At 30.9% G+C, this 15,219-nt stretch overlaps 1 protein-coding gene across 5 annotated transcripts in view; it reads right to left on the bottom strand.

Moving 5' to 3' along the window:
- Positions 1-15,219, bottom strand: part of LOC113403518 (uncharacterized) — a 100,342-nt gene that overhangs the window by 38,331 nt on the left and 46,792 nt on the right. For all 5 annotated transcript variants that reach the window (XM_064215945.1, XM_064215947.1, XM_064215946.1 and 2 more), the window contains exon 3: positions 3,677-3,841. In XM_064215945.1, the coding sequence (XP_064072015.1) occupies positions 3,677-3,841 (165 nt within the window). The remainder of the gene's footprint in view (positions 1-3,676; positions 3,842-15,219) is intronic.

Genomic DNA, 15,219 nt, shown 5'->3' with positions numbered 1-15,219 from the left:
TTCTAGCCGTTATAAAAAATGCAACAATTTTATACTCATTTAAAAAAAAAAACAATGGAAGTGTAATGAAACTGATTGATTTAATTATTTAAAAGAAGAATCCCTTATTTTATTTAATACCAAGTTTAACACACTTATATAATTTCACTTCGAGGATAAACTTTGACAAAATAAAATTATATTTGTATAATAGTATTCGAATTATTAAGTTTATACATTTCCTTATTAAAATTTTCGAAGGTGTGGCTGTGTTGGACAGCACGGGTCAGTTTCCTTATTTCAGCAGCTACCCTAGTAATTACTTTATTTGTTTTAACTGTATTTTTAAACAACTTGGAAAATAATCAGACATTTTAATCATAGCTTCTTAGAAATTCGCACTTTTTTAATATGAACAGTTAAATTATATTATACAAATTTATTACAATCTAGTTATTGTCCGCGACTTCCATAGCAGAATATTTCTTTCTCGAGATTCAAGCTTGATTGATACCAAATTTTATTGAATTCGTTTGAGTAGTTAGTGAGGCCGTGAAAAAGTAACAGTTTACTTTCGTATCAATAATGTTAGTATTAGATAATTTTCCCACGCCAATCAATCACGCCAATCCAATTTATGCCACATGCAACGGCATGTAGTTTGGATAATTGAAGAATATTTTTAAATATTTTTAGTTGATATATTTATCCTTGATCTTATCGCAATGAGAATTAGTTTAAGATAATAAAACGTCAAATTGGCTTAAAACCAAATCATAAAACGACGTAACTTTCAAATAAAATATATTTATGTTAATTTTTAATGTTTGGCATGTCAAAGTGAATTTTGAAACCCGCCTTACTGTATTTTAATTTCAAATAACAACGACCTCTGGTATATACTAAACGCAAATAGAGGATCAGGTCGCGTTGCGGATTTATGCCGTCATGTAGAAGTATGTACTTCGTCTCTGTGCACATGTACTCGTTGCCATACATATGTATCTACTTCATGACACGTATACTTGCTATCGAATCAATAAATGAAACGTTAGTTAGGATAACCCAGTGCCAATAAATAACATCATCCCCTCCTCACAAGCGGGCGAAGCCAGGCGGAAATTTGTTTATTATATAGTATATATTTTTTGCCGACTTCAAAAAGATAGACTATCAGTTCGGCCTTATTTTTTAATTACCTTTTGTGGATGATTTTCAGCAGCTATGCTGGTTTTGAGCAGATTTTGATCGTTCTTTTTTTGAATGACCTGGGTTCGTATTCGAGGGTCCTCGAAATATGAGCGAATAATATTATTTTAAAAGTATGTAGCATGTTTACCAATGTTGAATATAAAAATTATAACGTTTTATTTACAATATATCATAGGAAATATATTTTTTTAATATAATTATACTAAAAAATATTTAATATAAGTATATATGTTGAGATTTTGCTTTACATAATATATTGCTCTAATTCTGTACTTATTCAATACCCTTGACATTTTATGTATAAAATATATAAATCAATAAAATTAATGACTAGAACGCGTGTTTAAATACGTGGGGATAGCACTACTAGTAATTCGCACGAATATTTTGTCGAGATATATAGGATATTTTTCTTTTTTAAGACAATCTGAAGTTCACACACAAGGTACATTAAAAATTTTACATCGACAGAAATTCACTCTTTGGGTTATTTTGATATAAACAACCATAATACATAAAACACAATCAGCCTGTAAATTTCCCACTGCTGGGCTAAGGCCTCCTCTCCCGTTGAGGAGAAGGTATGGAGCATATTCCACCACGCTGCTCCAATGCGGGTTGGTGGAATACACATGTGGCAGAATTTCGTTAAAATTAGACACATGCAGGTTTCCTCACGATGTTTTCCTTCACCGCCGAGCACGAGATGAATTATAAACACAAATTAAGCACATGAAAATTCAGTGGTGCCTGCCTGGGTTTGACCCGAAATCATCGGTTAAGATGCACGCGTTCTAACCACTGGGCCATCTCGGCAACAACAACCATAATGATAATGAGTAATTTTCATAATGTATTATTTACAGCTAAATAAAATTCAGAAAGTAACGAAACGGCTAAGAAAATGCTCTTTAAAAAAAAAAAAAAAGAAATACTACCAAAAGTATAACTCTCAAAATTATAGACAAATTCTCTTCGATCATGACGTGTTCTAATTTCAAATTTAAAATATTTTTACTATTAATGTGTAATATTATATTAGGTATGTTATATTACATTAAGTATTGACATTTTATATTGACAGTTTCTTACGAAAAGTGTTATAATTCAGGCAGCGTTTGTCGGAAAAGCGCCCCGACCGATGATTTTCTTCAAGACTACGTAACTACAGCCCATTTATTATGTTTTTGAATATTGGTTTTTGTGTGAATGCGAAGAGAACAAGTAGAATAACAAAACTTATTCCTTTATAATATTATCACGATAATGTGAATTCGTTACCAGGTCACTTGGGGAATAAATCAACGTTAGTCATAATTCGACGAAACATTTCTGATTCACGAATGGTATAATAGTAGATTTCCTCAGTGGTCTTTCGTGTTAAGAGAACGCAGGGAAATTAAATGCATATGGTATGCAATCAAAGAATCGCTTGAAATGTATCGTTTAATATTTAATTTTTTTGGCTTTAATTAAATCAGCTGTTATGTTTGACCATTTATCTAAATTTTTTTTATATTATATTCGTGTTTGAACCGCGGTCATGCTTTTTATGGATTACCTGTCGTGGGTATGGCAAGGCAATAATTTATGAATTTAAATATAAAAGTAAGCTGTTGTTAATATAACTTTTAAAATATCCGAGCGACATACAAAGCATACCCTAAACCGGTGAGGCTAAAAGGATTCAATGTTGCACTTACTTATGTAACGTAGTACTAAGAGGGGATTGAAATTTATTTCCTATGGATGAAACTCCATAGGGTTAATTGGGGGATGAAAGTTTGTAGGGAACTTCGTCATTTCTGATGTTAGAAATATGAAAATTATTATTAGTAATATGTTAACGAGTTAAAGACGGTGAAAAAGATTTTTTGAAAACACATCACCTAAGGGGGTGAAATTCAGAATTAGAAACGTAAAAGTAAAAACGTTACAGTTGCAGTATTTTCCGATGGGATATCCAATCGGTTACACGATAGTATCTATATGTTAATACTTGTATATATAATATATGAAACTAAATGAAACTTATATAATTCGAAAAGTATCGTGTCTTACGTGGGAAGGAACTAGGTCGACCTTCGTACAAAGTGTGCCGATTTCGACCACACGCGATAATGAGAATGATCATTTATAAATAATCATGTAATAATGAATTTGTTTTAGTAATCTACTCAACCCTTCAACGTCTATGGTGCACGCTACATTTTGGCACACATATAAATACTTAAACGTGTAATATTATATATATCTTATACGTTTAATAATATTGAACGTATAGCGATTATAGGTATATCGAGATTATTTTCCTATTAGTTACTATATCACCGGTAAAAAGTATAAGAAATGTAATCCTTTGGATGGAGTATTAGCAACGTAAGCAACATTTGATTCTCTTTTCATAATGTCAATTTTAATGATGATCAGGAGCTGCATTTGTTCGTTAGTTTAATAATAATAAAAGTAAATTTAATACACTCACCTTCAGTGATGAAAGGATAAACGTTCCTTAGTTCAGCTTCATACTGCTCCAGTGAAATGGGGGGGACAATGGGCGGAACGAAGTCTTCCTCCGGTGATCTTTCAGAGCCATAGCCTTGATCGAATCCCGGATCTTGGAGCTTCCATACTGGCTCTGCGTCTGAACCTGAACAAGATTTTTCGAATTATTATACGTTGTTACCTGAGGTTGTAATCGATGAATAAGTATTATTTAGTAATTTTGTTTATTGTAATAATTAATTAATCCTTAATAAATATGATTGATTAAAAAAAACATAATTAAACTATCTATATATAAATATACAGATCTACGAAGTTACAAAGTTAATTTGGGAAACACTGATTCTGTATTATTTTTTTAACATTTCCAATGTTAAAAATGATGTAAGATTTACCCAGATACATGCCGGGTGAAATCGTCACCCGCATTTATGTTACTCTTCAGCGTTCAGTCGTAGCGTGATGTTATATAGACAATAACCTTGCTCAATAAACCTATTTAGATTACTTATTCTATCTAATAATATTTTTTCAAATAGGATCTGGTAGATTCTGAGATTGCCACGATGATTGAATTAACATTACAGTTTTATTAAAAACATAAGTAGATAGATTTAAGCGGGATATTCAAATGTTAGAGATGGTAGTGGAATCTAGATTCAGAAGAAGGTTTTTCGCTTCATTAATAATGAAAATCGTAAAAATCGCTTTAAAGTAAAACTTCTACTTCCATATTCCGAGCATCACACTTAAGGTAGATACTCTGCAAAATAAACTATTCGACTAACTAAATTGATGCACATTTGAAAGCGGTGCCAACTGTTTTCTTAAAATTATTATTGTATATTTTACTATATAACGAATTCTTCGACTTAAAAGTGCTTTATCATTTAAAATAATTATTTATTGACTATGGAACATTCCATAAGTATACACCAAATCATTATTAAGAAATGATTTTACTGCGGAATTCTTGACATTATTCGAATTGTCGAGTTTACGTCGATAATTTTATCTTTTTCATTATTTCGTATCAAAATTTTCTTGATTTTAATAATAAACAATGAGAGAGAACTTGAACTCTAACTAGTAAGCTAAGCTATTCTTTTAATTGATGAATCACCGTTTATTAAAACAAATATGGATACATTTTTTTTTATTGTTTACGGTTTAATATTTAAGAGCCTAATTTTTATCTCATGTCCGTGGTTATTTGTAATACGCATCTTGTTTCGTGATATATTGTTTCTAAATGTTTTCTGTTTGCATTAAAATAAGTTAAAAAGAGTTAACGGTACATGAATAAATTTTTATAAAGTTCCAAAAGTTCAGGAATGAACTCAACAAATACCGGAAAACTGGTTAATTATTCAAAATGAAACGAAAAGGACTCAAGTTAAAGGAAAACAAAATCTTATTATACGAGCATTATGCCCTGCCCCTCGACTCACCCTTTTTTACTTTGAATTTAAAAATGTTTGTTTCTTTTTGTATTACGTAAGCGTCCTCCTTTTTAAATTTAATTTGGAACACAGAAGTTGATCGAGTCGAAATCTCGCTTTATTCTTGCTTTATAAACTACATTATAAGGTGCTTGTGCTGTCTAGTTTTAATGAAAAATCTTCCAACTAATTCCTATTAACACCTTTGTGTAATGTAAAATAAAATTTTCCAAACTAAAAGTTGGTAATCGTTCAGTCTAATTATTTAATGAGTATTATACTAAAAAAAAAACATATTTTTGTCACGCCTTCCATCATATTCTGACGTTCGACGACCGTTGTATTAATCATAATGCACTACGAATGTTTTTAAGGACAATTTATATTTTTAAATGAAGCTCACAGCCATTTTATAACAAAAGGCTCCAGTTCAGTTTAGGTTGTTTTTATTGCTGTCTCCGAAGTTCAGCGCTTTTAAGTTATTTAGACGAATGAATGAAATAAAAAGCAGTAAAAAATTCAAACCTATAATATTACCTTCACAATTTTGAGATAACTGTTTAGTCTTATAATCTATGTTTATATTATTAAGTAATTGACTTTGTGTAGTGAACGCGATCATCTCATAAAAAATCTCTTTGAAGATATTTTTTTCATAATATGGCGTGAATAAAACACCTCGCGTAAGCTAGACAGAGACAGTTTAATAATTTGTATTACTAGTCTAATATTATTTCCTTTGATAAAGGATAGCGTGACTCAGAAAAACGAATAAAATGAACCACGACATCTATTGATACATAATAAGAACTAAATAAATGTTTAAAATTATACATAGCGCATTAATTGAGAAAGGTAACCCTTACAAGTTGTAGCGTTAGCGGAGTGGACAATAAAAAAAATATTAAACAGGAACATTTAATACAACTATAAAGCAAATAAAACAATGAAGAAAAACCAATTTATATATAAACCTCTGTCCTACAAAACAACTTGTCGTAAGACAATTCCTAGATCGTGGAATACGTGTAAGTAATTCTCATATTGGCAGTTGGAAGCCACATTAGACGGGGCTTAGATACAGTTCGATGTTGCATTGAAACTTGAGACACGTACGTTGTCTCTATCTAGGATCTGTAAGCTCTTCTCTATTTCAATTCACTTAAGGCAATATACAGTAGATACTTCTAAAAACGCTAGATATATAAATAAATACCTTAGTGCAACCAATAAAAATAATTAGGTAAATATATATATAATCTTGCACATACTTCTTTCGATCTTTAATTTAGTTTAAATTAACAAACTATGTAAACATTCAAGTTTATTTTTTCGTTTGTTCAAACCAATTAACGCAAATACTACTAATTGGTTTGATATTATGACTGTTTATCATAATATAGTTCAGAACTGATATAGACTAATTGCATACAAGTTGCATATTTTATTGCATGCGTTTTATTTGTCTGCCTAGATTTTAAGTCAGCAGAAAAAAGTATCCCTTAATTTACGGGACATAATTTATTAAATGAACGTAGTCGAAAATATTGCTTATCCTGCTTTCCATGCAGACAGTACCGAAACTATTGTATAATATATTATATACATGTATTTATATAAATGTTGTATGAATTATTTGCAAAATTTAAAAATAGGTAAAGATAATTCGACGACAAATCTATTTTTTGTATACATATACCATTTTTGATATATATATATATTTTATAATAGGTTGGTATAGATTGGCCGTCTGGCAAATGGGTCACCTGATGATAAGTGGTCCATAGACATTGGTGCTGTAAGAAATATTAACCATTCCTTAAATCGCTAATACATCAACAACCTTGAGAACTAAGATGATATTTCCTTTATGCTTGGCATATTGGCACTCACCTTTCAAACCAAAACCAACAATACTACTTATTGCTATTTGGCGGATTAATATTCTGCTTTAGGTAGGTATCCTACCTATGTACTAAGTAATACTATACCAAAAACTATAAAAAAACGCAATTATAAATTTCAAGTGTTTTTTTTAATAAAAATTTGTTCGCTTTTACTTTGCAATTTTAACTAGTCTTAAAAACTTTCGGAGATATCGTACGATATTAGAAATACGCAAACACACACAATTTAAATAAATAGAACAATACAGGTAAATAGATCGCTTGGCTAAAAAAAGATTGCGTAATAATATTCAATTACATCTTATACAGTAGAACCTTCGGTTCGTGAAAAGTCAGGGCCGGTACCTAATAAAGCCTATTACATTTGAAAATTTTTTTCATCAACTTTGCATCACATAGATTTTATCAGACGTCTGTTAAATTTTCTGGACCATCTAGAAAAAACCGCCTCTAAATAATATGAAAATGATATTTTCTTTTTTTTTTTTATTTTATTTTAGAAGTGGCAAACGAGCAGGAGGCTCACCTGATGGAAAGTAACTACCACCGCCCATGGACATCTGCAACACCGGGGGGCTTGCAGGTGCGTTGCCGGCCTTTCAGGAAAGAGTACGCTCTTTTCTTGAAGGTTCCTAAGTCGTATCGGTTCGGAAAAACCGCCGGCGAAAGCTGGTTCCACAGAGTGGATATAAAAAATCGTGATTTCTCTCATAAAATTATAATATTTATAAAATAAATAATATAATAAAACGATAGTGATAATTGGACAGAATATAATTTCGATTTGATTAAAACGATGACGGGGGTTAATGAAAATTTAATTTCATGTTACGTTAACAGCGGACATGATTTTAATGTAATTGATAAATGTTTTGTTGATTTGATAATTATTGATGAAATAATGGATTATTCGTTACAATTGTAAATATCACTTTTGTATAGTTCATATTTATTCGAATAACGAAAACAGCTTCCGTATAATGTTACCGAACGTATCATTTCACCTCGAAAATAATAACTAATTTAATTAGTTATTATTATTATTATTGCTAGGTTATTTATAAAAATAAACCATATTTAATATGTCATAAGAAAAATAATAACATATTAATTTACAGCAGGACGAAAATTTTATATTAAAAACAAATAAATTAAATTACAGGAATACCCTTCTTATCGACATACGCTTACACGAGTGTTCTCAAGACCAGCTGCAGAGATAAGTTACGGTGGACAAGTATGTATGTATGTTGAGAAAATATTGGAAAGTGCATTATTGAAATTATCTGGATCAAGTAAATATATTTTTATTTGTGGTGACTTTAACATAAACTTATTAGAAAACTATAGCACAAGTATTAGATTCAGATCATTATTATATTCATATAACCTCATTAACTTATTCTTAGAGCCAACTAGAATCACTGAATCCACTGCAACATGTATTGACAACATATTTACCAACTGTGTACCTAATCATAAATGTATTATAAATATGTTAAGTTCTGATCATTGTGGACAGTTGGCTTCATTTAATTCGCAAATAAAAAATAATGCTAAGGATTTAAAACAGACATTTGTTCCAATCAATTTGTATCGAATTGAGAAGTTCAGAAGTAATATCATGGCAAAGCTCTCATATTTACAATTAAATGATAATTCTAATGAGCTTTATAACAATTTTTTTAAATTAATTAAAACAGAATTTAATGCCACATTTACTTCTAAGACAGTCTATTCTAGGAATTTTCTTAAATTTAATGATTGGGCGACTGTCGGAATTCACAAGAGTAGGCAGAGGTTGTATGAACTTTATAGTGAAAGATCATACAACCGGTCTTTTTCATTTATCAGTTATGTTAGTGCCTACTCTAAACTGTTCAAACGTGTATGTCATACAGCTAAATCATTGCATATAAAAAAAAAAATTATTGACGCACCTGATAAAATTAAAATGACATGGAAAATTATTAATTGTGAAACTGGAAGAGTCAAAAATAACATCTCCGACTTTAGCTTATCTATTGACAACAATTTATTTTCCTCAGATCGGGATGTTGCAACTGGTTTTGAAAAATTTTTTGCTGACATTCCATTTTCGACTACTAACTCATTAAATTCCTCTCCTACCGTTGCTGAATCATTATTAAAAAACCACGTGGAAAAATGTAATATTAGCTTTAAATTTAATACAGTAAGTGTAAGTGATGTAATAAGTTCCTTCAGATCACTAGATATTAAGAAAACGGCCGATGTGTGGGGGATCTCTGTCAAGGTAGTCAATTCAATAATTGATGTAATCGCACCCTACCTTGTCACTATATTTAATAAATGTGTCCTTAGTGGCGTGTTTCCTGACCTCATGAAACATAGTAGAGTATTACCAATATTTAAGTCAGGTAGTACATCAGACCCCAACAACTATAGGCCCATCTCTGTACTACCAACTCTTAGCAAGATCTTTGAAAAGTTATTACTAAATCAAATGCTAGTACATTTTAACAATAACAAGTTGCTACACAAGAAACAATTTGGATTTACAAGGGGTCGCTCGACAACTGACGCTGGTGTTGAGCTCGTTAAAAATATTTACAGGGCCTGGGAGGAGTCACAGGATGCCTTAGGGATATTTTGTGATTTATCTAAGGCCTTTGATTGCGTGCAACACGAAACTTTGGTCAGGAAGCTACGTCATTATGGAATTAGGGACACTGCACTCAGTCTTCTGATTTCGTATCTGAGCAATCGGATTCAGAGGGTTGATGTAAATGGAAAGAGATCTCCCGGGTCTCCAGTTACTGTGGGGGTCCCTCAAGGATCAATTCTTGGACCATTCCTCTTCCTTGTTTATATAAATGACCTGCCACATCTCCTAGGTGATAAACTCGAGATAGTATTGTTTGCTGATGATACTTCTTCAATTTTTAAAATAAAAAGACGTCTTTCAATATATGACGATGTGAACAATACTCTCTCTGAAATAGTAAATTGGTTTAGTGTTAATAATTTAATGTTAAATAGTAAAAAGACTAAATGTATTAAATTCACTACTCCCAATGTAAGATGTGTCAAAACGAGTGTATGCTTAAACGGGGAAGCATTAGATGTTTTAGAATCAACAGAGTTCCTTGGTATGACAATAGACTCTAAGCTCCAATGGGGCCCCCATATAAACAAGTTGGCGAATAGACTCAGCTCTGCAGCCTATGCGGTAAAAAAAATTAGACTTTTGACTGATGTGGATACGGCTCGCCTTGTGTACTTCAGTTATTTCCACAGTATAATGTCGTATGGCATCCTACTCTGGGGTAATGCAGCTGACATTAATACTATTTTTGTACTGCAGAAGAGGGCTATTCGTGCAATTTATAACCTGGGCCCAAAAGATTCGTTGAGAGATAAATTTAAAGAAATTAAAATAATGACTGTCGCTTCTCAATTTGTTTTTGATAATGTTATGTATGTACGCAAAAACATAAACGATTTTCCCAGAAATTGTGACGTACATTCTATTAACACTAGGAACAAGAATAAACTTGTTACTCCAAGTACCCGATTACACAGGGTTAGTAACTCTTTTTTGGGGCAATGTATACGTTTTTACAACAGGATCCCAGAAAACGTTCAAAATTATTCAATTATAAAATTCAAAAGAATCGTTAAAGAGCGTTTGTGTGCTAAAGGATATTACAACACTAATGACTTTTTAGTTGACTGCACACCTTGGGAATGAAATGATCGCCTCCAGGCTGTTTCAAATAACTAAAATATAATAATTATTGTACATGCAAAATGAAAAAAAAAAAAAAAAAATATCCCGCTGAGTTTCTTTCGCCGGTTCTTCTCAGGTCCGAGGTGCTAAATTCCGAACCGGTGGTAGATTTTTGACAATCAATAAGCAAGTGTAAACACTTCTATATTGAATAAAGATTTTTGATTTTTGATTTGATTTGATTTTGTATGCAAACACGGGAACAGTCTATTTCTTCACTTTCATAATCAACTGACAACAGATCGACAATTAAATATAATATTTACAATTTAACGAATATCGGTAAAAGAGTTATATAAAACGTGTAGTATATAAACAATATGCCTACAACATTTAGAGTCGTAAAAATACAATTTATTAAGAAGGTAAATATCATTGTTATATAATTATAGTTATGATATTTTTCTGATCGATTTCTGTTCTCAAGAGAGTAGACGAGTGCGCAAAAGATTATAGGGCATACAAGTGTGTACTCTCATACAGGTTTACTCTTATAATCAGTAATCCGATAGGACTTGAAAGAGTTTAAGCGCAATACCAACGACTTTATTTGTTTAATACTTTAGTAAACAGTGTACACACATCCAACATCGAAACTTCGAACACCTACAGAAAATTTCTCGACACAAAATTGAAATCAGCTTTAGGATATATTCTACTAACGAAGCAGTTAATTTGAAATATTTCTTAAATTGGTTATTTGGTCCATAAATTTGTAATAATATATATAATATTTAAAAGATAAATCCGAAGATATCATTAACAATAATAGATAGGAATCTAACGTCAGACAATCTTGCGTGTACAAAACAAGTTTGGAAGAACAAAGGGAAAATATCGGTTTGCATGCCACGGTTTAGTTAGGGGCTTTCTAGAGTACGGCGTTACTAACATAGATTTATGGCACTGCCTATGCTTTCGCTACGTTTTGTAACGAAGAGATTTATGAATATATGCAAATGTGACGTCGGCACACAATTTTCCGCGCTTGCTTTTAAGCAAGTTTCGTGTTCTCGAAAAATATCAAGTTTGGGAAATCCGCAAATAGAATATAGAGTACTGTTATTATATTAAAATCGTCGATGTTTACAGTGGAATAGAAAAGGTTGTGAAAATTTTTAAATATATAATGATTTTTTACGTTGAATTACCTTTTTAATATTACATATTAAACGATTGGGTACATCTGCAATATAAGTTAGTAAATGCATTCAAAACGAAGAAATATTGCTATCAATAATTATTATCTTGATAATCTATTATTTAGATTCATTTAAATGGTTTAAAAAACCTTGCTAGTAAAATTTAAGTCTTAAAATATCCATCTATTAAAAATTATTATTTATAAAATACATTATATATATTTTTTCAAGTTTGAAAGTTTGAAAGTCGCTTAATAAATATATTCGCTGTACGCTTGATTTTAAAATGTATAGTAAATAATATTTAATCTCAGATTCGAGCGTAGACAAAGTTATTAAGGTTTTCCTGTAAGTAATTGTCGAACCAGCCGGAAAGTCGTTCCACAGGAGTGACTGAATTAAGCGTGAATTTGTGCGAACGCACTTAAACACTAAAATATCTCCTGCGCAGAATAGTGAGTGAATAATAAATAAAATCTATCAGGAGGATATCCTTATAATCATATTTTAAATATAGTAATTAATATATATTTAATAATATTTTAAATAATATCGATTCATAATAAATTATATATATCGATTGTTGAAAGGTAGGAACACAAAACTGCCAAAACGGTCCTTTTAGGAAACGAGGCTTCATTTTTTTTATACCATTTTGATGCTTTAGCTCTACGTCCTTGACACTAGATTAGAACATTTCCACTAAAATATCTCCTGAATAGTAAATTAATAATATAAATAATTAATAATGTTGATTTGTTTCAATTTCATATTTGATTAATATTATTACGCAGAAACGATCGGGTCATTAGGCACAAATGTTTCGTTTATACTTGTATAAATCAGTTAATATTCCCGCCTCGATTCCCGAACGGTATTGTTGTATTGATAAACGAGAAACGGAAAATGGATTCCATTGTCGAACCAAAATCAATCGTATTAACTGTTTGATTTTCCTTTAGTCAAATAATTTGCAACATAATAGGTGACATTGTTTTGTTTGCACAAACGACGGCACACAACATACCATTTCAATGTTGATTTTGAATGATATTCAGAATATAATTAATATATTTAATTATTTAATAGTTTGAAAATAATTTTCTACATTTAATCTAAATTCATATTTAGAACAAATTATTTAAAGGTAAAATAATAATAATCGGCATTCGTTTCAATATTCAGATTGCGCAGTATTTTAGTTATGTTAAAAGAACCTTACTAGATAAGGCTCACACAATACAGTTATATATCTTCATAAACAAAAATCAATATTTATTCGTATGTTTTTCTTTCAATATAAACGTTTTATGTAAATCGTTTTTCTACCTGAGCAAAGCCGGGTTTGCTAGTTATTAGATTATAACAGCTACTGACAATACAGCCAGCACGACATAATATATATTCAGAACCGCTTTAAACTCAATTATACTCTGTAACATGACGGTTTAAAAACGAATTGAATGAAAAATATTTTTATTTTGTATGAAATATTTATTACGTTAGTTTTATTTCATCATACTAAACCGAACATTTATCAATACTTTGTATCGTAGAGTACATGTTTGAGGGGTTAATGAACTATTATAATTACAGATACAAGATATATAAGATCTTACGAGTAAGTTCCATGGTTGGCGGCACATTGACGGTGTAATTAGTGCTTTGTAGGATTACTTCTCGTTCAGTCAGTCAGGAACTGATAGTTCGCTTGCTATTGCTATCAAGTGGATCGACCATCTTCCATTAATAAATAATAAAATTACAGTTATATATATTGGATATATACTTACTTTTTTATAAAAAATATAGAACGCTTTGTATAAAATAAACATTTATAGAAATATTATTTTCAAATAATAAAATGTACTTGTAATGTGAAAAGATGACGGGGTCTTATAATATTCAATGGAGACTAAAATATGATTCTTTCTCGAAAATTGGGACGTGATGGAAATGACAATGGCTCAATGTCGCCTCACTGTCTCCGAAATACTGTACAGAGACGCGAATATTTATAAACGAGCTGCTGGCACACGACTTCGTACGACGTCTGGGATTTTTTTTGTCTAAGCCTCGGGAATCCTCTTATTTCTCAGGCAACAATAGTTTATTTTTACATTTAAAACATAAAACTAGTTTTATTTGATTTTATTTAGTACGATTGCTAAGAATTATGCGATATTGAGCACTTACCGTCAGTTGGATTACTTGCTAGTCCAGCTACATACATGACATAAAACTTAGTAGTTGTTTTAATATGATTACATTTAATACAATTTTATCTATAAGATGTCTTTTTTTCTAGCTGAATAGCTTACATAATATTCACCACGTGAAAATGATTATAATCAATCTTGGCGCAATAATTTATATCTTGGGCCGAGGTAAGGGATGTATCTTATCTCAGGGTATGAAAGGGTTTCTCGGGGATTAACTTGATTAATTCATAGAATCCGTATGAGAAAACTGTCGGAACAAAATCACAATAACTTATGTGTAATAAATATATCAAAAGTGTTGTAAAATTGATAACTCTATAATGATACGTTTTATTGAAACACTAATTAATTTAGACTCGTGACTATATTTCGTATGATTTAATTATGAATCTACTATTTCGTATGAATTCAAATCCAGTCAAACGATGTACTCAACTGATATCACTCCTGTTATTTCTGCAAACCCGTCTGGGTAGTTACCACCCACACATCAGATATTCTACCCCCAAACAACAGTACTCAGTATTGTTGTGTTTCGGTTTGAAGGGTGAGTGAGCCAGTGTAACTAAAGGCACAAGCGATATAACATCTTAGTTCCCAAGGTTTGTGGCGCATTAGCGATGTAAGGAACGATTAATATTCCTTACAGCGTCATTGTCTATGGACGGTGGTGACCACTTACCATCAGGTGGCCCATATGCTCGTCCGAAAAAATGTCTACATATAATAATGAGACATATGTTATAGATTATAAATATTAAGTAAAGTAATGCTAATAAATTATCAAACAGAGTCTTCACACCTTTTAAAAATAAGGTTATTGAAGTTAATTCCAACAAACTTCAAATACAGTTTTGATGGATATAACTTTGACACGAGATGAATTTTAAATACAAATTAAATACATAAAACACAAAGTAATTGCATAGCTCTAAACATTTGGTTAAGATATATTATATCGGCACAATGTATTAGGTATATTTCTTTTTCGAAAATTATAATCTTGAAGCATACTCATGAATGTGAGTATACATTAAA

This window comes from Vanessa tameamea, chromosome 10 (genome assembly GCF_037043105.1).
Source record: "Vanessa tameamea isolate UH-Manoa-2023 chromosome 10, ilVanTame1 primary haplotype, whole genome shotgun sequence".
Lineage (NCBI taxonomy): Eukaryota > Metazoa > Arthropoda > Insecta > Lepidoptera > Nymphalidae > Vanessa > Vanessa tameamea.
This window is presented reverse-complemented; position numbering and strand designations above follow the sequence as displayed.